At 59.0% G+C, this 22295-nt stretch overlaps 1 protein-coding gene across 2 annotated transcripts in view; it reads left to right on the top strand.

The window, feature by feature from the left end:
* Nucleotides 1–13201, top strand: part of PACS1 (phosphofurin acidic cluster sorting protein 1) — a 137833-nt gene extending 124632 nt beyond the window's left edge. Inside the window, exons 12-24 of one of the 2 annotated variants that reach the window (XM_047775219.1) lie at nt 210–325; nt 427–562; nt 1801–1905; nt 2582–2688; nt 3197–3351; nt 3468–3578; nt 4242–4344; nt 4720–4762; nt 7098–7140; nt 7261–7396; nt 9882–10108; nt 11532–11651; nt 11738–13201. In XM_047775219.1, coding sequence (XP_047631175.1) covers nt 210–325; nt 427–562; nt 1801–1905; nt 2582–2688; nt 3197–3351; nt 3468–3578; nt 4242–4344; nt 4720–4762; nt 7098–7140; nt 7261–7396; nt 9882–10108; nt 11532–11651; nt 11738–11853 — 1518 coding nt within the window. In that variant the 3' untranslated portion in view covers nt 11854–13201. Of the gene's footprint in view, nt 1–209; nt 326–426; nt 563–1800; nt 1906–2581; nt 2689–3196; nt 3352–3467; nt 3579–4241; nt 4345–4719; nt 4763–7097; nt 7141–7257; nt 7397–9881; nt 10109–11531; nt 11652–11737 lie in introns of both variants that reach the window. The other variant, XM_047775218.1, reaches the window with a different exon arrangement.
* Nucleotides 13202–22295: the final 9094 nt, after the last annotated feature.

Raw genomic sequence — 22295 nt, 5'->3', positions numbered from 1 at the left:
TTGAAGAGCGGGGGGCCGGCCCGGGCAGTGGGATTAAACAGTTGCGGGGTCCTCCTCGGGCCGGTCGGAGTTTTAGAACCACGTGTTTCCTAGAAAAGCGAGGGGTGGGCGCGGCACCCTGTCGGCACCCTGTCGGGATGGTGGGCCCTGGCAGGGGTGCCCGTGGTCACTGAGTAGTAACCCTCGCTGCGTCCTTTCCTCTGTGGCAGGAAATCACTGACCAGGACATGTTTGGAGACACGAGCACCAGTCTGGTCGTGCCCGAGAAAGTCAAAACGCCCATGAAGTCCAGCAAAACGGACCTGCAAGGCTCCGCCTCGCCCAGGTACTCAGGGCTGGAGGAAGCTCCGGCCTCGGGACGAGGGGCTGCCGCGGCTTTGGGTACAGGGCTGCTTAACCACCCGCCTCCTTCCTTGTCTCCGGCAGCAAAGTGGACGGGGTGCACACCCCCCGGCAGAAGAGGAGCACCCCGCTGAAGGAGCGGCAGCTCTCCAAGCCCCTGAGCGAGAGGACCAACAGCTCAGACAGCGAGCGCTCCCCAGACCTGGGCCACAGCGCTCAGGTACCCGCCCCGCTTGGGGAGGGGAGGGAGGAGGGCTTGGACCTGCCCTAGTGACACGTGACGTCGTGAAGACAGACTCCGCAGAGATGCCCAGCATCCTTTTACTATTGCCGTGGAAGTGGGTTTGCGGGGAGCAGGGGGCAGGTCCACACCTTGCGGCTGCTCCTGCTGCCATCAGGCCTTAGTCCAAGCTGTTCCAGGGTCAGCAGCCGTCGGCTCTCCCTGGACGGCTGCCTAGGCTCCGGTGCCTTTAGCACGGTTGTGGGCTGGTTCTGCTGATTCAAGCTGGTGCATCAACCGCTTTAAGACGGGGCTGATGGAACGGCCTAGGACGGGGCCAGAGCAGAAGCGCAGAAGGAACGGGCCCTGCTCTGAGAGAGGACCCGTCCTCCCCCCAGCACACCTCCCATAGCCCCCGCTCCTCTAGAGTTAACCTGATAAATCTCCTTGGGAGGGGAGTTGGTGTCAGCCTGGCTTCCTGAGCTGGCGCTATTGTAGCTGAAAATGAACCTGAGACTAGAATAGCCGGGTGCCTAGGGCGAGGTATTGTCCTTCTTGTTAATCACTGTTCCTGAAATACCTTTGTTCCCCACATGGCTGCTCCTTGCTGCTCTCATTAGTTCTCTCCCGCTGTCCTCGTTTTCAGCCCTGTTCGCACCTGCTTGCGTCCCCTCCCCCTCCTCTCCTGCTCCCCCTGCATCGCGACCCTTGGAGGCCCTTCCTGCTCCATCGCCAGGGCAGCAGGGCTTTGCTCCTTGCGCATCGGCCTGTGCTCTGAGGCCTCTCTGCCTGTTCTTTTTTTTTTTTTTTTTCCTTTACTTTTTAGGGCCACACCTGTGGCATCTAGAAGTTCCCAGACTAGGGGTCGAATCAGAATCCAAGGTGTAGCTGCTGGCCTACACCACAGCCACAGTAGTGCTGGATCCGAGCTGCACCTGCAACCTACACCACAGCAACATCAGATCCTTAACCCGTTGAGCGAGGCTAGGGATCAAACCTGTGTACCCATGGATGCTAGTCAGATTCGTTAGCCGCTGAGCCACGACGGGAACGCCCTCTCTGCCTGTTCTCTGTCACCCTCCTTCCCGCTGCGCTCTGGCCATGGGACAGCAGGTCCCTCCACAAATGCCCGCAGCTCTCCTCTCAACACCCCTGCTCCGGGATTCTCAGCCTGCTGGTCCACCAGCGCCAGCCTCAGGCTCCCTGGGGACTGCCCGGTGACACCTCCGTCCCTGCAGATTCCCAGGAAGGTGGTGTATGACCAACTGAATCAGATCCTGGTGTCGGATGCCGCCCTCCCAGAAAACGTCATCCTTGTCAACACCGCCGACTGGCAGGGCCAGGTGAAGCCCCGAGGGTGGCAGGGCTGGGGAGGATTTGGGGGAGTGAGACCCCAGGGTGCGGATGTGAAAGGCGGGGCGTGGGGCTTGGGAAGTGACGCCCCATCGCAGGCCCCTCCTGCCCTGAGCCAAGCCCACAGCCCTGGGCTGCAGTCCCAGCTCCGTGGTCCTCCAGCTGCCGCAGCTGCAGTCACCCACTGTCTGCACCTCAGTTTCCCCAGTGGTACAAAAGCAGCAGTACTGCCCATCATGCTTCCTTCCCGGCCCGGTCACGCGTGTCGGGTGGCACAAGGGAAGGGAGGAGGGTACCCTGAGGAGAACAAAGTGCTGTAAGATGCCGGAGGTGCCCTAGTTTCCGCAAAGCCCGTGCAGAAGGGGCAGAGCAGCAGAGCCACCGGGCCCGCTCCCGCCTGCTGCCCTCCCGGCAGGTCCCAGTGCCACCTGGCCTGCAGGCTTCAGAGGCCATGCGACAATCTAAACGTTCCTGAGTCTTCCCACATTTCCTAGGTAGCCATCTACGCGGGGCCAGCCCCTCCGTCTCCTCGCTGCCGCCGGGACCCAGACCTTCTCCCAGCCATGGTCTGAAGGACAGGATGGGGCCCTGCAGCTTGACCAGCTTACCTGCAGGGTCCCTGCTGTGTGGCCTCACCTGTGCTCCCCCCCCCTCCCGCCCCCGCAGTACGTGGCGGAGCTGCTCCAGGACCAGCGGAAGCCTGTCGTGTGCACCTGCTCCACGGTGGAGGTCCAGGCTGTGCTGTCCGCCCTGCTCACCCGTATCCAGCGCTAGTAAGGGGCTCGGCTTTGACCTCATCCTCCTGCCCCTGGTTGCCAAGCACTGCCGGGACCTCTGGGTCTCTTCAGACCAAGAATTCACAGTTGGTACCTGGTTGGGCCGCGGCGGGCCGCGGTGCCTGGCGCCCCTGCCGGCCCCAGAGGGTCAGGGGTGAATGGCCCCCGCCCGCCTCCCGCCCCACCTTGGCTCACCTCATCTTTCTCTGAAACTACGACGGAGAAGGCCGGGCAGAGAGCCCTGGGGGTTACAAGCCCATTTACTCCCACGCTTCTAGCCCCCAGCCCTGCCCTCCCCGTTGCCTCCGTTCTGCCTTCCGTCTAGACACCCCGTGGCCCTGGGACCCCGGGCCCTTCTCTGGCTTGGCGAGCAGGTGGCTTCTGGCCTCTGTTTTGTTTTGCTTATTGCTTTGTTTCTCCCCCGCGGGTCGGCTGAGCTTGGGGCCTTCCTCTGAGCTGGACGCCGGCCCCCTGAACGTGGCGGCGCCTCTCCCTTGCTCCCCAGCTGCAACTGCAACTCCTCCATGCCGAGGCCCGTGAAGGTGGCGGCGGTGGGCGGCCAGAGCTACCTGAGCTCCATCCTCCGGTTCTTCGTCAAGTCGCTGGCCAGCAAGACCTCTGACTGGCTGGGCTACATGCGCTTCCTCATCATTCCACTCGGTAAAGACAAGCAGGCTGGTGGCACTGGGTCCTTGGAAGGGATGGGCAGCGAGACCCCACGGCCGGGGCCGTCGCTCACCTGCCAACCAGTGCGCCTTCTGGTTTCCATCGACCAGGTTCTCACCCGGTGGCCAAATACTTGGGCTCCGTCGACAGTAGGTACAGCAGCACCTTCCTTGATTCTGGCTGGAGGGATCTGTTCAGTCGCTCGGAGCCCCCGGTGTCAGGTAACGGCCCCTGTCGGAAGGCGGCCCAATTCCCGGGGCCAGGGCTCCTCCTCCCTGCGGCTCACTGGCCACGTCCCTCTGCACGTTCAATTTCTCAGGCTTTATTCGGAGGAGGCCCATTAACGCAGCCTCCGCACTGGAGGTGTTGGGTCTCTGCCCTTTGCTTGGGGAACCTAGAAATGGGGAGGGGGGCAGCAGGAACCGTCTAGTCATAGCGACCGCGTGTGTGAAGAAGAGGACAGCTCCTGCGAGTCTGTCGATGAGTGAATGACTCCACCCACATCTTGTCCTGAAACACGGAGCAAAGGTGGCAGGGGCGAGGGTGAGGGCGAGCCTGGGGCCTGCAAGGCCGAGAGCGGGCGAGCACGTCCAGGGCCTTGCAGGATCGGGGCAGAGCTTGGGGGCGGAGGGGCTGCAGGTGGTACCCGGGCGGCCCCGAGCAGAGAGCGGCAGCGTGTCACGCCTGGGAGGAGCGGCAAGGGCACACGGCGAGGACAGCGCTTTGCTTCGTGCTGCCTCAGCTTCAGACCAGAGGGTCTTAGGAGGCTTCCTCTGCCTCAGCCCCTCCAGTCTCCTGACGGGCCTCACAAAGGGGGCTCTCTAAGAGGGTTTTCGGGGTCGCCTGCTGAAACCCGTCAGCATCTTCCCTTGGCCCTCCTGCAGAGCAACTGGACGTGGTGGGGCGGGTCATGCAGTATGTCAACGGGGCGGCCGTGACGCACCAGCTGCCCGTGGCGGAAGCCATGCTGACCTGCAGGCATAAGTTGTAAGTTTGAGGGGTTTCTTAAGAACAGCTCGAGAGGGCTAGATACATCTTGGCTTTTCTTTGCTTTTTCACTCCTTCCTTCTCCCCACCCCCCCTCCCTTCCGAGGAACCCAAGGGAATAGGAGAGTGTTTTTTACTGCCTCCCACCCAGGCCTTCCCTTTCCTGCTCTGCCCCCCGTGTGGGCGCCCCTCAGCGCAGACACAGGAGCAGGGGGTGGCGTGTGCAGAATCGGGTCTTTTGCCTCCACTGGTGGCGTGATGGGACATCAGGTGGTGTCCGGACTCCCTTAAGCCACAGTAAACTGCAGACGCTTATGTGCCCAGCTCTGCACAGTCTTACCCGCCAACAGTAAAGCTTCCCTTCTCTCCCCACAGCCCCGACGAAGACTCGCACCAGAAGTTTATCCCCTTCATTGGCGTGAGTAGCCGCTCCCCTGCCCTCTGCACACACACCCCATCTTCCTGGCCTTCCTTGTCATCCCCCCACCCCCACCCCCGTCTCCCTCTCTCTCTCTCTCTCTCTCTCTCTCTCTCACACTCACACACACACACACACACACACACACACACACACACACCTCCTCTAGCCGAGGCAATTTTGCCGCCAGGGGACATCTGGTGATGTCTGGAGACATTTTTAATTGTCACAGCTGGGAGCGGGGGCGCTACCAACATCTGGCATCTAGCTGGTGGCAGCCAGAGATGCCCCTAACTGTCCTGCCCCAAGTGTCAGCACTGCCCAGGCGGGGAAGCCCTGGGCTGGCACAGGCACCGAGCTCCTCCTTCCAGTGTCCTTTCCTGAATCAGGGGCCATCCCCAGGTCACCACTGGCAGCTTCCGTTACACCCGGTGCTAAACTTGGGGCCTCGGCCGAGGGGGCGATGTCCAGGGCATTGGTCCCACAGGCTTCAGGGAAAAGAAAGTTGCCCCAGAAATAACGATAAGTACGGCAGGAATTGGCACGGCATTGTAAACCAAGTGTGCTTTAATTTTTTAATTTTTAGAAATATTAAAAAGGAGGGAGTTCCCATTGTAGCTCAGTAGAAATCAACCCAACCAGTATCCATGAGGACGCAGGTTCGATCCCTGGCATAGGCTGGCAGCTGTAGCTCCAATTCAATCCCTAGCCTAAAAAAAGAAAAGAAAGGAAACAGTGCGAGCTCCCGCTATGATGCAGCGGGATCAGTGGCATCTTGGGAGCGCTGGGATGCAGGTTAGATTCTCGGCCTGGCACAGGGGGTTAAGGATCTGGCATTGCTGCAGCTTAGGTTGTGACTGCAGCTCAGATCTGATCCCTGGCCCGGGAACTCCATATGCTGCAGGGCAGCCAAAAAAGGGGGTGGGGAATAATGACGGATGATATTCCAAAGTCTGAGAATCGGCGTCTGTGTCTTCAGAGCCAGATAGAGCAGCGAGAGGAAAGCACCCCTCTCCCCACCCCAGTCGAGTCACGGGAGAATCGCTACTCAAGTGGGTTTTGAAAATGAAGGGACAGCCTCTTGGGAGTCTCTGGTGTCAGGTGGCCCCAGCCTCTCTTGCATTTGGCGGCAGCCAGACCACAGGCAGAGGCCCGCCCAGAGGGGACAGAGCCGACCCTCTCAGGGCCAGAGCACGAAATAGAAGCATGGCTGAAAGCTCAGATTTCCATTCATGAGACGACGGGATTTCTCTTCCGGATCTGCTTGTATCTTTCCCCACAGTCTCCTTGAGGGTCCCTGCCAGCTCCCACCGTCCCTGTCCTTGCCTGCCCCAGATCCTGGCGTCTCCTGAGCTATCTTGGGAGATGCTTGAGCCTGGGGAGGTTCGATAGCCCCGTTCTCATGCCTTGTGAAGCCTCCCACCTGGCTGGTCCCTGTCGGCCACTGGGGCTGCTCCCATAGCCATGTTGGAGGCCCCGGACCATGTGGAGCTGTGGGTCACTGCCTCCCAGCAAGAGAGAGAAAAAATTAAAAGTTCAAACAAAGGAGCGGCAGCCTCGTGTAACCCAGGGGAGTGAGGGGGAAGGACGGCCACATCCAGGACATTCAGCGAATCCACGTGTCACGGGAATTAAAATAAGAATGTAGAGAACTGGGGACAAATCCAGTGAATGCCAGCACCGCGCTCTGATCAGCCTCAAGGGAACGGTCCCTGTGCAGTCCGCGCCAGTCCCCAGGGCCCAGCTTCTGGGACCTCCCCATGCGCCTCTACCAGGCTGGGCCCCAGGACACACCTGTCACCTCAGGCCAGGGCCCCAGCCCCCGTGTGGCCTGTCTCTAGCTGTGCCCTTTGATGGCCACCAGAGGGCCCCCTCTGTCCTTCCCAGAACCTTCTGAGAGGAATCTGAAGGTCTTGGTGAAGCTGCAGTCGACACCACTGCCTAGGGGTGGGGGGCTGTACCTGGGACCCCCTCCTTGTCACCGTGTCCCTCCAGATCTCAGGAGGTCTGGAGAGGAGGCCTCTGCCGGCAGCGTGTCCTCGGGCACTGCCCCCCACTCCCGGCTGCCTGCCCAGGCCTCCCTATCGCCCTCCTTTCTCTGGTGTTAGACGGTGGCCTTGCCCATATCCCCAGAGAAGAGCTGCAGGCCTCCTGTGCCCCAGACTCAGTGTTTGCAGCTGGGTTTTTCACATCTTTGAACGATCTGGGCTCCGCTGAGTGGACAGAGGTCTTTAAAGCCTGTGATCAGATGCTGTGCGGTGATGGCCTCCATGCCCAGCCCCGGGTCCCAGCTGGATGGGAACCTGTCCCAGCGCAGTGTCTCTCCTCCCTGCAGGTGGTGAAGGTGGGGCTGGTTGAAGACTCTCCTTCCACTACAGGTGAGCCTGGGGCCCCTTGGCCTCCACGAGGGAGGGTGGGGGTGGAGGGGCTGCAAGGGAGGCAAGGGTACCTCGACCGTGCCACCAGCAGGTCTGGCCAGCTGTGTTTGTCCCCAGCAGGTGATGGGGATGACGCGCCTGTGGTCAGCCTCACTGTGCCCTCCACGTCACCGCCCTCCAGCTCGGGCCTGAGCCGAGACGCCACGGCCACCCCGCCGTCCTCCCCCTCCATGAGCAGCGCCCTTGCCATCGTGGGGTAAGGCCCTCACCTGCCCTGTCCTTCCTGCCACGGCCTCCGTCGGGTGGCAGCCCCACTGATTTCCCTGTGTGCTCGGCGTGCAGAACAGTGAGAGCACGCTGGGCTCAGAAGGTGGTGGCAGGGACGGTGGAGTTAGGTCACCAGCCAGGCAAGCCACCACCAGCCTGTGAGTGCAGGCTACTGGCCGCCCTGACCGCCTCTCAATTACAAGGTTGACTGAGACCCAGGGCTCAGAGGCCCTTGTGGCTGTAAAGTGCTGTGCCCGTGTCTCGTCGGAGGACCGCCTGGCACAGCAGGAGGGATTTGCCTCCTAGTTCATGTTATGTCCACTGTGTTTGTGTTAAAGAACCAACTACTCAGTGGCAGTGGTTAAGGCACAACGGGGTGGGGGGTGGATGCAGGGAGCGCAGGTGCTGTTGTTGGGGGGGGGTTTTGCAGCAGGATGGGAGGGCGGTGGGAGGCGATGGGCTCAACCCCAGACACCGCGTGTGTGAGTGGGGGCAGCGGATGGAAGATCACTACGCGGAACGCGGGGGAGGCGATGCAGGCTCTGGCTAAAGGGACCTGAGCGCCTGATGCAGACACTCCTGCGGGTGGGGGAGGGTGCGGATCCGAGGGGGCAGCCGCAGCGATGGACACAGAGGACAGGGGGTTCTCGGGAGAAGGGATTTTAGCAGGCGGTGCACAGGGCGGCCTGGGAGAGGTTCAGGAGTCTGGCTGAAGTTCGATGACCCGAAGAATCTTTGTCACTCGGGCAAGTCACTGAGCTTCATTTCGACTCCATGAAAGTAACGGTGGGACTGGCCGTCAGCTTTGGTGTCAGGCGCATGTTAGTGCCTGGCCCTGGAGCGGTGTGGCTGCTTCCCATGCACTCGGTCTTTCTGTCACCCATGTGCTGCCGAAGCCGGTGAGACAGGCAGGACCCTGTCCTGGCGCTCAAGTCCCTGGGCCCCAGCAGTGCCAAAGCCACGGGGGGGGTGGGGGGTGCACCATGAGAAACTAGTGAGGGGGAGGGAATTTCTTTAAGATCTGAAGTATCACAGGAGTTCCCGTTGTGGCTCAATGGAAATGAACCTAAGTAGTATCCATGAGGACACGGGTTGGATCCCTGGCCTCGCTCAGTGAGCTGGGGATCTGGTGTGGCCATGAGCCATGGTGTAAGTCACAGATGTGGCTTAGATCTCGTGTTGCTGTGGCTGTGCCGTAGGCCGGCAGCTGTAGCTCCGATTGGACCCTAGTCCGGAACTTCCATATGCCATGGGCACAGCCCTAAAAAACAAACAAACAAAAAGATCAGAAGTATCCCAAGTTCAGATCAGGAGGCCAGGCCTCCGGAGGGGAGGCAGTCCCACTGGGGCACCCAGGGGACAGGCTCCTGCTGCTTCCTCCGCCTTGTTCCCTGGCTTCCACCCTCACCTCTTCCCAGTTCTTTGGGGGTGTTCCATGAGGGAGCAGAGAGAGAGGCACTGGGTGGAGGCTTTTCCAGAACCTCCATGACAGTCCCATGTCCTGGGGGACGGAGTCCAGATCCCAGCCCCCCCCCACCTTCCCTCCTCACTTCCTGTTTGGGCGGGTGGGGAGGGGTCTTCCATTGATGTGCCGAAGTGCAGGAGGAGGAAATCCCACCAGCAGGTCAGGCTGTGACCTCACGGTCCAGGCTTCCTGGGGGGCCCGGGGACCAGCCCTACCTCGACCTCCTTTCCCATCCAATTGAAGCCTGTTTTTTTAGTGGAGCCACTGAATCCAGGCAGAAAGAGCAACGTCAGATGACTTTTGTAGCCCATGTACCTATTGTGTCTGACGCCTCCTTTCAAGAAAACATCAGCTCTTTTCCCCTCGGAGCTAAAATTATCCCTGAGCTAGAAGTGCCATAAATGAGAGAAAGCCACAGGTCAGGTTGGCATCCGCCAGCTCCCCCGGGGCTGCTCAGGGGCCGCCAAGGGGCTTCCGGCCCTTTCCTGCTTCATCTCTCCCACCCTGGGCCGGGTTCCGCCCTGGCTCTGCTTGCTGGGGGGGGTGTGCATGCGTGTGTGTGTGTGTGTGTGTGTGTGTGTACCCTCGAGTGTTCTTGTATGTGCGCATGACCTTGTGTGTGTGCATGATCTTGCGTGTGTGCACATCCGTGTGTGTCCGTGTGTGTGTGTGTGTGCACGCCTGTGCGCGCACACCTTCCTTCCTGAAGCCTCTTCCTCTCTGCTCCTCTCATCCCCCTGTGACTTTTTGTTTGGTTCCCTGGTGGTGACGCAGGCCTCACCCTATCCTGGCTTTGTCCCAGACCACCCTGACCCCGCTCCCACCCCAGCCAGTTCTGACTGGAGGGACCCAGGAGCCACTCAGCCAGCGCCACCTCTCGCCCCCCCAGAGCCCAGCAGTGTCCCCCTCCCCCTACCGCCCCAGAGCCCAGCAGTGTCCCCCCTCTCCACCCCTGTCGGCCCTGTGGTTAGGAAGTGAGGGCCTCCTCTCCATTGTCACCCTTCTCCAGGAGCCCCAACAGCCCATATGGGGACGTGATTGGCCTCCAAGTGGACTACTGGCTGGGCCACCCTGGGGAGCGGAGGAGGGAAGGTGACAAGAGGGACGCCAGCTCCAAGAACACCCTCAAGAGCGTCTTCCGCTCGGTGCAGGTGTCCCGCCTGCCCCACGGTGGGGAGGCCCAGCTTTCCGGCACCATGGCCATGACCGTGGTCACCAAAGAGAAGAACAAGAAAGGTAAGTGACGTCTGGGCCACCAGGCGCCCCATCTCCTCGGTCGGGCTCGGGGCAGAATCTGCTCTAGGAGACCTTGGATGAGGACAGAGACAGCACGCGTGTCATGCGGCCCAGCCTGGGGTCCCTCAGGGTCCTGCCTCACATTGCGGGACGCGGCCGTCTTTCTGCACCAGAGGGAACCGCGGTCCCCAGGGAGTCACAGTCCCTGCCTGCTGAGCATCAGCAGCTTAGTGGCCAAGGCGGTTAGTGCCCCCACCGCCGTCAGGATGGACGGTGCAACAGAGGACATCTCCGTGCCGCAGCCACGGGGGCACTGGACCCATGGAGGCCACTAGAACCTTGCGAGCAAAGGGCACGATTGTTTTCAAGAATTAAGGGGAATAGAGCTGCGTGAAAGGATGGCTTCCGCACCGGCAGAGGAGCCGGCGGTCCCTGGGCTTGAGCTCTGGGAAAGGAGCCAGGAATCCCACAGGCGGGCCAGCGTGGGGGCAGCACTTGCTGCTGTTGGATCCACTGGAAACCCACACATCCAGCTGTGCGCCCGCAGGGGCTTCCTTTGTTTTGTTTTGTCTTGTTTTTGCTTTTTAGGACCACACCCAAGGCATATGGACGTTCCCAGACTAGGGGTCGAATCAAATCTGCAGCTGCCAGCCTACACCACAGCTGCAGCAATGCAGGATCTGAGCTACGTCTGTGATCTACACCACAGCTCATGGCAATGCCGGATCCTTAACCCACTGAGCGAGGCCAGGGATCAAACCTGCATCCTCATGGATACCAGTCGGGTTTGTAACCCGCTGAGGCACGCTGAAACTCCCAGAAAGAGGCTTCCTTCACTGCCCGGCCCCTTCCTTCCTCCTCTGGGCACATCCAAAGCAGCTGGGCCTTTCTGCTCCTGCCTCTGCTCTGAGCGTTCCCCTGGAAGGGCGGGCAGGACTATGCCAGGCCTGCAGTCAGAACCCGCCATGGCACCCAGCGTCCTGCCTGGGGCATCCCGGGGTAGCGCTCACGTGAACACTGCCCCACAGCCTCCCCACCGGCCGCACGGACACAGCCCTGCACAGACGTGCAGCACAGGCGTGCAGCGGTGGCTGTCGGTTGGGGATGAGGCTAGGAAGGAGTGGGCCCCCTACCCCACGGCTACCAGCAACATTCAAGCTGGGAGGGACCACCCGGCCCTGGTCCCTGTTATTCAGTGAAGATGCTGAGGTTCGGGGAGAGGGCAGGATCTCAGCCACAGCCAGGAGGCCAGTGCTGGGGCTGGCAGGAGCTCAGAGATCCTGATACGCAGCCGGAGCCAGGGAGCAGGGAGGAAGATCGGCTTTCTGCAAATCTCCCTTCCCACGGGGCAGGGGCAGTGGGTGGAGGAGAGGGCGGCCGCTCTCACGGGGCTGAGACAAGGCCGTTCCTGCTTGCTTTGCAGTGCCCACCATCTTCCTGAGCAAGAAACCTCGAGAAAAGGAGGTGGATTCAAAGAGCCAGGTCATCGAAGGCATCAGCCGCCTCATCTGCTCTGCCAAGCAACAGCAGACCATGCTGAGAGGTGTGGGCAGGGTGGTGGAAGGGAAGCTGCTGGGGAGATGGCCTCGGAAGCCCTGGTCACCCCCTGTCCTCCCCTGTCACCCCCAGTGTCCATCGACGGAGTCGAGTGGAGTGACATCAAGTTCTTCCAGCTGGCCGCCCAGTGGCCCACCCACGTCAAGCACTTTCCAGTGGGACTGTTCAGTGGCAGCAAGGCCACCTGAGGGCACCGTCTCCCGGCCACTCTCCCTCCTGGCACTGCCACCAGCCTCACCGCCTGCGGGCAGGGGGAGGCCAGCAGGCCTGGGCCCAGCATCCCCTTTCCTGGCCCTGGGTCCTGCGTCCCCCTTGCCCGGTCCCAAAGGACACTGCCACTGGGGACGCTGCTCCCCTCCCCACTGCTCGGTCCCACCCCTGGGCAGCCCCATCACCTTCCCCTCCAGGCCCAGGGCAGGTTGATTTGGCCTTTGGGCGCTCATCCCCGGGCCCTGGAATCGAGTCCTCCAGGCCTTCCTCCACCTGGCTTCCACCTCTTCCCTCACGTGGCACCAGTTCCCTTCCTGGAAATAGGAGACCTGGAGTCCTGGCCGTGGCAGGGAGCCCAGCCTCCCCCACCCTCACCCCCACCCCCCAGGATCTCGTTTTCTAAAGCTCAGCTGCCGGACGCTGCTCAGCCTGCTCCCTCCAGTGGGGCCAAAGCCAAGGCCACTTCCCGCTGCTGGGGTGTGAGGGGCACGGCACCCCCTGCCCCCCATAGCCACAGGGGCAGCCGCCACCCCCTCTCCACCCCAGGGCAGCATTTCTGGGCTGGAGGGGCCTTTGTGGTCTCCCCCACGCACGGCTCTCACCACCCCCAGGTCCCCTGGAGATGCCACCTGTGGCCCTGGGCGTCTCTGGCCGTCTGTAGCCAGTCTCGTGGTGGTTGTGTGTGACTGCCGGGCATCGGTCCCTGTCCTTGGGGCTCCCCCTTGTTGCCGACTTTCCTCCTCTGCCTCTCGCTCTCCCCACAGCACAACGCTGCCTCTGCCCGAAACTCTGCGCTCCGGGAGAGGTGGGAGGCCCACCCCCACCGCGTGTCATCTGTGGCTCCTGTGCCCGTGTGTCCGTCTGTCTCCTTTCCCTGGTCTGTTGTGCCCCTGCTCACTCCCCGGCTCCTGGCCTGGGCGGACCCTGGCCTGCCCGCCGCGTCTCCCTCTCTCTGCGGCCTGGGGTCCAGGGGGCAGGGGGACGGCTGAGCCCCTCCTCGGCCCCCTTCCCTGGGCCTTCTCGGGAGCAGCTGAGCACGTGGCGTGGAGCTCCCGGCCACAGCCCTCCGGCCCGCCAGCACGTCCAGAGCTTTGCTGTTGCCCCCTCACCCCTCCTAGAAGTTTTTGCACAGAACTTCCCTTTGAGAAGTGTTTTTCTCATTCTCCATACCTCCCCCAAACTCCTCCAGCCCTTCCCCCGGCTCAGCCCGCCGTCCGGAGCGTCTCCTGGGCCGTGCTGCTCACTCAGGCCGAGAGAGGGCGGGGCGGGAGGACCGAGTGGATGTTGGATTTTTCATTCAATAAACTGGTGATTTCTTACCAATGAGCAAGCCTTGGGCTTCTTTCTGTGCCTCTCACTGTGACAGAGGGTCTGTCCACCCTCCTCCCGCCACACAGCACAGCCACTTCCACTCCAAGTCACCTGGGAGCCGGCTGCAAGGAAGCGTGTTCCCATGTTCCTAGCATAGAGACAGAGCCATGGAGGTGGCTTGTGCATGAGGCTGGCAGAGGTCTGGAACAGAAGTCACGCTACTCCCCCGCTGGAACCCCACTTTTCTCTGGGACCCAGCAGCCCCAAACCCCACCTCCCACGTCGACAGCAGTTTTCACTCTTCTGACCGAAGATCAGAGCTTGATTTTTCTCCCCCTGCTGGGCTGATGCCCTGCCATCGTTTCTAGAAGTTGGCGAAGTCTGAGGCCCAGGTGGAGGGGGTGAGCTGGGGTCCATCATCGAATTCACTTTCCTGCCAGCCCTTAACCTCAGCGGTGACAGGCAGAGCCCCTGTTCCCCGGACACCCCGCCTTTCATGCGCCACCTGGACAGGCCTGCACGTCGAGCCTCCTCCAGTGAACGAGAGCCTGGAAGTGGGCGCCGGTGTCCCCACCCTGCAGGACACAGCCCCCGTGGAGCAGACGGCCACGTGGGCCAGGCTGTCACTGGCTCCCAAGCCCTGTGACCAGGTGACCTGACTGGGGCAGCTGGGCCTGGAAAATGGACCAAACGTCTGTCTCCCAAGGAGGAGAGTCCAGTGAGGGACCCCAAGGCGTCCCAGGAGATGAGGGCACAGGCCGGGCGGGGTGGGGTCCGAGGCAGACCAGAGAGGCCCCAGGGCTGAGGTGCCCACAGAGGCTCCATGAGCCGGGCTGGGGGTTGCCTGGGAGCTGGCAGGACGCGTGTGGGAAGAGTAGACTCAGATCCCAGGTCCCAGCCGGCGGCTTCCAGCTCAGAGCCGAGGAGGAGAAGCAGACAGTGGGGAGGGGAGAGCAAAGAGGAGGCGGGAGCTCCCTGCTGACCTGGGTCCCGCTCCCAGCTCCCACCTCCCACCTTCTCCCACCTTCCCGAGGCTTCCCCAAAGATACCAGCCCTGATACCCCCTCCCCCAGACCGCTCACGTCCATGTGCAGACACTTCGCCCTGATTCCAAATCCCCTCCGGCTGCCACTCCGTGTCCCTGTGCCCCTTACAGCGAGATTCTTCCAGAGAGCTGGCGGTTCAGGCTCCCTCTCCACCACCTCCCGCTCTTTAGGCGCCCCCCTCACAGCCCCAGGGGCAGATCCTCTGACCGACTGAGGCACCACACTCCCTGCTGGACTCTTCGCTGGGCCTGTGGACGGCCCTCGGCCCGCACCCACCACCCCCCCGGGCCTCCCTCGCATCCTCCGCGTGGCCTCCCCACCCCCTCCCCCAGCCTGGGGTGGGAGACTCCCCCACGCTGCAGTGGCTGAGGCCCAATCGTTGGAATCATCCTTGGCTCCTCTTCTCTCACACCCCACACGCAACCCATCAGCAAATGCTTCTCCCTCCAGACAGACCCAGAACCGCAGCTCCTCCTGGCTCTCCCTGCTGCTATGATCTTTCCTCTGGATGTTGTAACAGCCTCCTGATAACCTCTGCTTCCATCTACTCTTCCGGAGTCTATTCTTCACACAAGAGCCCGATAAAGCCTTTTTCAGTGGTTTTTGTTTTTTTGCTTTTTGTCTTTTTAGGGCCGCACCTGAGGCATATGGAGATTCCCAGGCTAGGGGTCGAATCAGAGCTGTAGCTTCTGGCCTACACCACAGCCACAGCAATGTGGGATCCGAGCCGTGTCTGCGACCTACACCACAGCTCACGGCAATGCCAGATCCTTAACCCACTGAGCAAGGCCAGGGATCGAACCCGGAACCCGCAACCTCATGGTTCCTAGTCAGATTCGTTTCTACTGCACCACGACAGGAACTCCCAGCCTTTTTCAGTGTTAACTTGCTCATGTGAAATTACTGATCCAAACTGTCCAGTGACTTCCCACCCCACGAGGAATATAATCCCAAACCCTCATAACCCCCAGGCCTCCCTGATGGGACCTCCCACGCCTGCTTCTCTTACTCCTCTCACTACCCCCTGCCTGCTGCCCTCCCCTGTGTTCCTCAGACACACCGTACTTTCTGCCTCAGGGCCTTTGCACAAGCCATTCCCCCTGCCCATCCTGCTCCTGCCCTTGGGTCCATGTGACCTGCTCCCTCACTTTGGTGTTGGTTTAAATGTCCCCTCCCAGAGCCCTGCCCTGTTCAGCCTGTCTAAAATCACACCTCCCTTTTCTCTCATCCATCTCTGCTTTTCTCATTAGCACTTTTGACTCCCTGGCATTAAATTCTCTCTCTCCCACTAGAATATAAGCTCCAAGAAAAGAGGAATTTGTTGTTCTCTGCCTTATCTTTGGCACCCTGGAGCCCCTTGGATCATCACAGGTGAACATGTGTATTTGCCAATAGAATGAATAGAAAGCCTTCATGCTGCTGGTCCCGAATCCACACCGGCCCCTCAGCCCCTTTGATGCCTCAGCCCCGAGGACAGCTGGGCTTCCCACAGGCCTGGAGCAGGAACACACGCCCACTCTGAGCCAAGAGGAGGAAGGGGGTTGCGTGGGATTGTTTCCGGGATTCCCAAGGCGAGGCAGCTCTGGGCAAGAAGCACCCCTGAGATGGCGCGCCGGGCAGGACAGTGCAGGCTGGGCCAGAGCAGAGCCACCCACGGGCCGCCAAAAACAGGAACGTTCTTTATAGGCAAAGGGGTGGCATTTTGGTGCAGAAGGTGGACGGGCCCTTATCTAACCTGCACATCAGTGCCAGAATGTTTTTCTTTTCTTTTCTTTTTTCCTTTTTTTTTTTTTTTCCTTTGGTCTTTTCAGGGCGGCACCCGCAGCATATGGAGGTTCCCAGGCTATCGGTCTAATGGGAGCTATAGCCACTGGTCTACACCACAGCCACAGCAACTTGGGATCCGAGCTGCGTCTGTGACCTGGGCAACACTGGATTCTTAACCCACTGAGCGAGGCCAGGGATCGAACCTGCAACCTCACAATTCCTAGTCAGATTCATTTCCGCTGCTCTACAATGGGAACTCCTGTTTTTATTTTCATTTAAAGAAACATTTGGGAGTTCCTGTTGTGGCTCAGCTGTAACAAACCCGACTAGTATCCATGAGGACTTGGGTTCGATCTCTGGCCTCGCTCAGTGGGTTAAAGGATCCGGTGTCGCTGTGAACTGTGGTGTAGGTCACAGAGGTGGCTCGGATCTGATGGTGCTGTGGCTGTGGTGTAGGCTGGCAACTACAGCTCTGATTCAACCCCTAGCCTGGGAACGTCCATATGCTGCGAGTGTAGCCCAAAAAAGACCAAAAAAAAAAAGTTTTTAAATAAAAAATAAAGAAACGTTTGGGAGTTCCTGCTGTGGAACAGTGGGCTAAGGATCTGTTATTGCTGCAGCTACGGCTCAGAACGTCCGGGAACTTCCATATGCTGTAGATACAGCTGGGAAAAAAAGGAAAAGAAAAAAAAGAGAGAAAAACGTTTTTCTCCCCTTTTTTTTTTTTCTTTTTAGGGCTGTGTGACATCCTCTCAGACTTTCCTGAGGTTGGGTGACTTTGACAGTTTTGGTCTGCACAGCCTATTAAGGGTACACGCCAGCAGCGTGCCCCCCCCGATGATGCTAACTGGACCCCTCGGCTGGGGTGCTGATGACTTGTCAGGTGTCACCCTCTTTCCAAGGTTTGGAAACGGAGGTGAGGGCTTTCGCCTTTATTCCTTGGAATTCTTCTGTACGAGCAGATTTCAGATCACTGTTTCCAGCTACTGTTTGTCGTTCATCACCCACTGCCATGGCCAAGGACTGTGCCTCTCAGGGTCACCCAAGGGCATTTTCTCTCAGCCTTGCTGCTGCTGAGTGTTTCACATGCTTTAATTTCTCCAAATCCTTAGAGAGGCCCCGGGAAATCAATTTGGCTGAGTCTTCCTTTTTTGTTGTTGTTGTTTTGTCTTTTTAGGGCCACACCCTAGGCATATGGAAATTCCCAGGCTAGGGGTCGAAGCAGAGCTACAGCTGCCGGCCGGCCGACACCACAGCCACAGTAACCAGGATCCGAGCCATGTCGACCACCACAGCTCACAGCAATGCTGGATCCTTAACCCACTGAGCGAGGGCAGGGACCGAACCCGCATCCTCATGGATACTAGTCAGGCTCATTACCCCTGAGCTGCAACGGGAACTCCCCTTTGAATGTAGCCGCCCAACCCAAGGTCCATCAGCCTGCGCGCTCTGACCGCCCCCACCTCTCCAGCGCCCCCCCCGCCCCCGCCCCCGGTGCTCACCCTCCTGGGCCACACCTGATCTTTCAGTAACCAGAACCCTCCTCCCTGTGCACGGGCCCAAACACACCACTCCCTCCACCTTCCACGCCCTCCCCAGGGAAGTCTTCCTTCGCATCGCCTCCTCAGAAGTCCTCCCCCACCACCCTGCCCCAACCCCATTGCGAGAGGCTCCACCTCAGCCCTTTCTTCAGTTGGGGCGCCCACAGTCCCCTGCCATAGATGTCTGTACCACGTGGTGGTCACGTCGGGGTGCGAGCTCCAGAGGGTGGGGACTCGGGCTGATTCTTCGCCGTGGCCCCAGCCCCCACTGCTCTGGCGTAAGGCAAACACACAAGAGCTAGAGAAAGGAAAGAGCAAGGGCCCAAGTCACCCATCCAACACACCACATGGCTCCAAAGGAGCCAGATTTCTAACCCAGGTCGTGGGATTCCAGACTCTCTCTAAGTCTGCTCGGACCTCAACTTCCCAACCATCCACCCTTCTCAGTGCGGGCCAGTTCCCATCCTAGGTGTGATGACATAGGGGTGAATGCTGGGCTGGGTCCTTACCTATCTGGAAACTCTGAGCCCAGCAGGGGATACAGACAAATAGACAATTGCCACACAGCATGGAAGCGTGTTTGGGAACACACGGGACGGGCAGCAAAGGGTGTCTGCCTGAGCCAAAGACACCTGACCTGATGGATTTCTGGTATAAGAAACAGCAAAAACTAGGGAGAAGAGAGTCTGGCCTGAGCTGAGACGCGCATGTGGTTTAGTGGCTGAAAGCAATGGGAGTGGTGAGGGACAGGGAGGAAGAGGAAAGAAGTGGCAAGGGCACTGAGCAGCCTGGTAGCTAGTACTGTCACTGCGCGGAGCCAGAGCAAGGACTGTCCACTTTATCCCCAGACCAACGGGAGCCAATAAAGGCTTGTAGACAGGGAAGCGAGACGATGCAATTTAGAAACACTTTCTACAACCTTTTGGAGGAAATAAGACTGAAGGCTGGGAGTTCCCATCATGGCTCAGTGGTAGCGAACCTGACTAGTATCCAAGAGGTTGGGGGTTTGACCCCTGGTCTTGCTCAGTGAATTAAGGATCCGGTGTTGTCATGAGCTGTGGTGTAGGTCACAGACGTGGTTTGGATCCTGGTTGCTGTGGCTGTGGTGTACGCCAGCAGCTGTAGTTCCAATTGCCCTAGACCAGGAACCTCCATATGCTGTGGGTGAGGCCCTAAAAAGCAAAAAAAAGAAGAAGATAGGATTGGAGTTCCCCCTGCGATGCAGTGGGATCAGTGGGGTCTCTGCAGCACCAGCATGTAGGTTAAAGGATCCCCGGACCCGTAGAGTGGGTTAAAGGATCCGGCATTGCTGCAGTTGCGTCTCGGATCTGATCCCTGGCCGGGGACCTCCATATGCCGAGGGGCAGCCAAAAATTAAATAGGGTCGAAGAAGAGCATCGAGGATGGGACTGGGTGTTTGCTGGGCGAACTGGAAGGTGGTGGAACATCCCGGCAGGAGCTTCACGTGGGAGGTGGTGGGTGAGGGCAAGGTGGGTGTGTGCCATGCAGAGGTGGGTCCAGTTGGAGTTGGGGAAGGCGGACCTCGAAGAGAGGGGGAGATTCCTCCCAGCCGGGCTGACCCCCTCCATCCTGACCACGCAGGGCACCCACTGCCAGCCCCAAACATCTCGGTGCTTGTTATCTTCACGCTCCTTTCTATTTGCTGCCTCATTTGCTGCTCACTTTCATGTGTTTCTTCTCCTAGGACACCGTAGGCGGAGACTCCCCTATATTTCATCCCCCCCCACCCCGATTCTCCACTCCCTAGCACAAGCTCGATAAGCTTGATGATGATAACAAATGACTACAAGAAACCGTGTGGGTTACATACAAGGCATGATGTTAAAATCTTAACACGGCTGTTTTCTCCCGTGCTCTCGAGGACCCAGCGAGGCAGGTACTAAGAACTTCATTTTACAGACGAGGAGAGAGAGGAAGCTGCAGTGCGAGCCTAAAGCTCCCCAACGGGCAAAGCGAGAAACACAGCTCTGAACTGAGCTGAGTCTGCCCCCAAAGCCTGGATGCCCTCCCACTGAGCAGGATAGAGAGCCTTCCAGAGTGGCCAGGAGGCCGCCAGGAAGAGAGGGTGCAGATTTGCCACGTGGCTGTTGGGAAGGGACCCAGAACCCTCTCTCAGGAGACCTGTGAGCAGACTGATTCTTAGCTCAGTGGCATAAAAAAACTGGCATCCAGGAGTTCCTGTTGTGGGGCAGTGGTTAACGAATCCGACTAGGAAACACGAGGTTGCGGGCTTGGTCCCTGCCCTTGCTCAGTGGGTTAACAATCCGGCGTTGCCGTGAGCTGTGGTGTAGGTTGCAGTGGATCCAGCATTGCTGTGGCTCTGGCGTAGGCCAGTGGCTACAGCTCCGATTCGACCCCTAGCCTGGGAACCTCCATATGCTGTGGGAGCAGCCCAAGAAATGGCAAAAAGACAAAAAAAAAAAAAACTGGCATCCAGAGGTGTTCAAGGTGGAACAGACCCCTCGGGAAGTGGTGCCCATCCTTGGGGAGACATAGTCTTTTTTTTTTTTCTTTTTAGGGCCACACCCGTAGTCTATGGAAGTTCCCAGGCTAGAGGACCACTCTGGATCCGTAACCCACTCAGTGAGCCCAAGGATCCAACCCGCATCCTCATGGATTCTAGTTGGGTCCATAACCCGCTGAGCCACAAGGGGAACTCTGGGAAGACACGGTCTTTAAGGAACCTCCAATCTTGAGCACTTTGGGGTGAACCCACTGACATCTGAAGGGTGATGACAGGCTTGGCAAAAGTGCCCCCCACTTCAAATCAAATAAATGAAGCTAGCAAAGAAAAAGGATGCACTGAAAAAAGCAGATTTCAGTGGGATGCATGCTTCCAAGGATGCAGGGGAAGGGGTGGGAGCAGTGGGAGTGATTTCCAGGGAGAAAGCAGTATTCCCAGTAGGAAGAACAACTTCCCCAGACATGGGACAGGCGGAGGCAAGCTGCTGAGCTCCGCGCAAAATGGCAGAAGGAGCTGAATCACCATCAGGCTGGACTCCTTCCTATCTTCTCTGTTAGCAGAGCACCCATAGCAGCCTGGCGCCAGAGCAGCAGCACGGGGTGGGGGGTGGGGGCGGTGTGCAGAACAGGAGCAGGGCGAAGTAACAGTCCCTTCCCTTGGGAGATGCACAACGTAACCCTCAAAGACAAGATAAAAAGCCGAGTGGCTGAAAACCTTGAACCACCCGGCAAGGTTACGAACTGAGAGTGAGATAAGAGCCTGGGAACGCGGCAGGGAAGGTCCAGCCTTCCCTCCGCTAGGCGCACAGGGAGGAGCAGGGCCAGATGCCTAAAGAGAACCACAAAGAAACCACGGAAGCCTGCAGAGTTAGCAGAAAAGCTGGAGCAGGAACCCAGCCAAAGTCATCTCAAGGGAGATTGAAAAGTGTTCTTGAAGTTCCCGTCGTGGCGCAGTGGAAATGAATCTGGCTAGGAACCGTGAGGTTGCGGGTTCGATCCCAGGCCTTGCTCAGTGGGTTAAGGCTCTGGTGTTGCCATGAGCCATGGTGTAGGTCGCAGACGCGGCTCGGATCCCGTGTTGCTGTGGCTGTGGTGTAGGCCGGCAGCTGCAGCTCTGATTAGACCCCTAGCATGGGAACCTCCATATGCCACAGGTGCGGTCCTAGAAAAGACAAAAAAAAAAAAAAAAGATGCCCAGGACCCACCCTGGCACCACTGAATCCCAGTCTCTAGAAAGAAAGCCTTCTAACCAATTTCCTTCCCAAGAGATTCTGAAGCCCAGCCTTGTTAAGAACAGCAGAGGTGTCCTTGCCTGGGAACCAGGGATGCAGTCCTGGTCTGATGGAGGTTCAGCACAGAGGCAGGCTTATTACACTGCGGCCAGTGCCACCCTAGTGTGCAGGCTAAAGACTTCAAATGCAGGAATTCCCTGGTGTCCTGGCAGTTGAGGAACCGATGTTGTCACTGCTGTGGCTCCAGTTTGATTCCTGGCCTGGGGAACTTATGTGTGTCATAGGCACAGCCAAATGCTCTCCCCCGCCAAAACAAACAAACAAACAAAAAACCTCTCTCTAAAGACCTTGAATGCAAAAGCCTCCTCCCAGGACCCTAAAGGAAACCTGACCCTGACCCGGTAAAACTGACAAGAATAAACACAAGTTCTGGAGTTGGCATGGTAGCTCAGAGGTAACGAATCCGGCTAGGATCCATGAGGACTGGGGTTTGATCTGGCATTGCCATGACTGTGGTGTAGGTTGAAGGCTCTGCTTGGATCCAGTGTTGCTGTGACTGTGGTGTAGGCTGGCAGCTACAGCTCTGATTTGACCCCTAGCCTGGGAACTTCCATACGCTGTGGGTGCGGCCCTAAAAAGACAAAAAACAAAAACAAAAACAAGGGGAGTTCCCGTCGTGGCTCAGAGGTTAACACATCTGACTAGGAAACATGAGGTCGTGGGTTTGATTCCTGGCCTTGCTCAGTGGGTTAAGGATCTGGTGTTGCTGTGGCTGTGGTGTAGGCCAGCAGCTGCAGCTCCGAATGGACCCCTAGCCTGGGAGCCTCCATATGCCGCAGGTGCAGCCCTAGAAAAGACGAAAAGACAAAAAAAAAAAAAAAAAAGACAAAACACAAGCTCTACGCTGATGCAAACAACATAATCAATGGACACCAAAGCCGCATGACAGCAGGTGCTTCTGGGGAGGGGAGCTGACCGAGGACAGTGGTCAGTGAGAAAGAGCTCCATTTGCCTGTAACTTGTATATGCCTTTTGAATT

This window comes from Phacochoerus africanus, chromosome 4, assembly GCF_016906955.1.
Source record: "Phacochoerus africanus isolate WHEZ1 chromosome 4, ROS_Pafr_v1, whole genome shotgun sequence".
NCBI lineage: Eukaryota > Metazoa > Chordata > Mammalia > Artiodactyla > Suidae > Phacochoerus > Phacochoerus africanus.
This window is presented reverse-complemented; position numbering and strand designations above follow the sequence as displayed.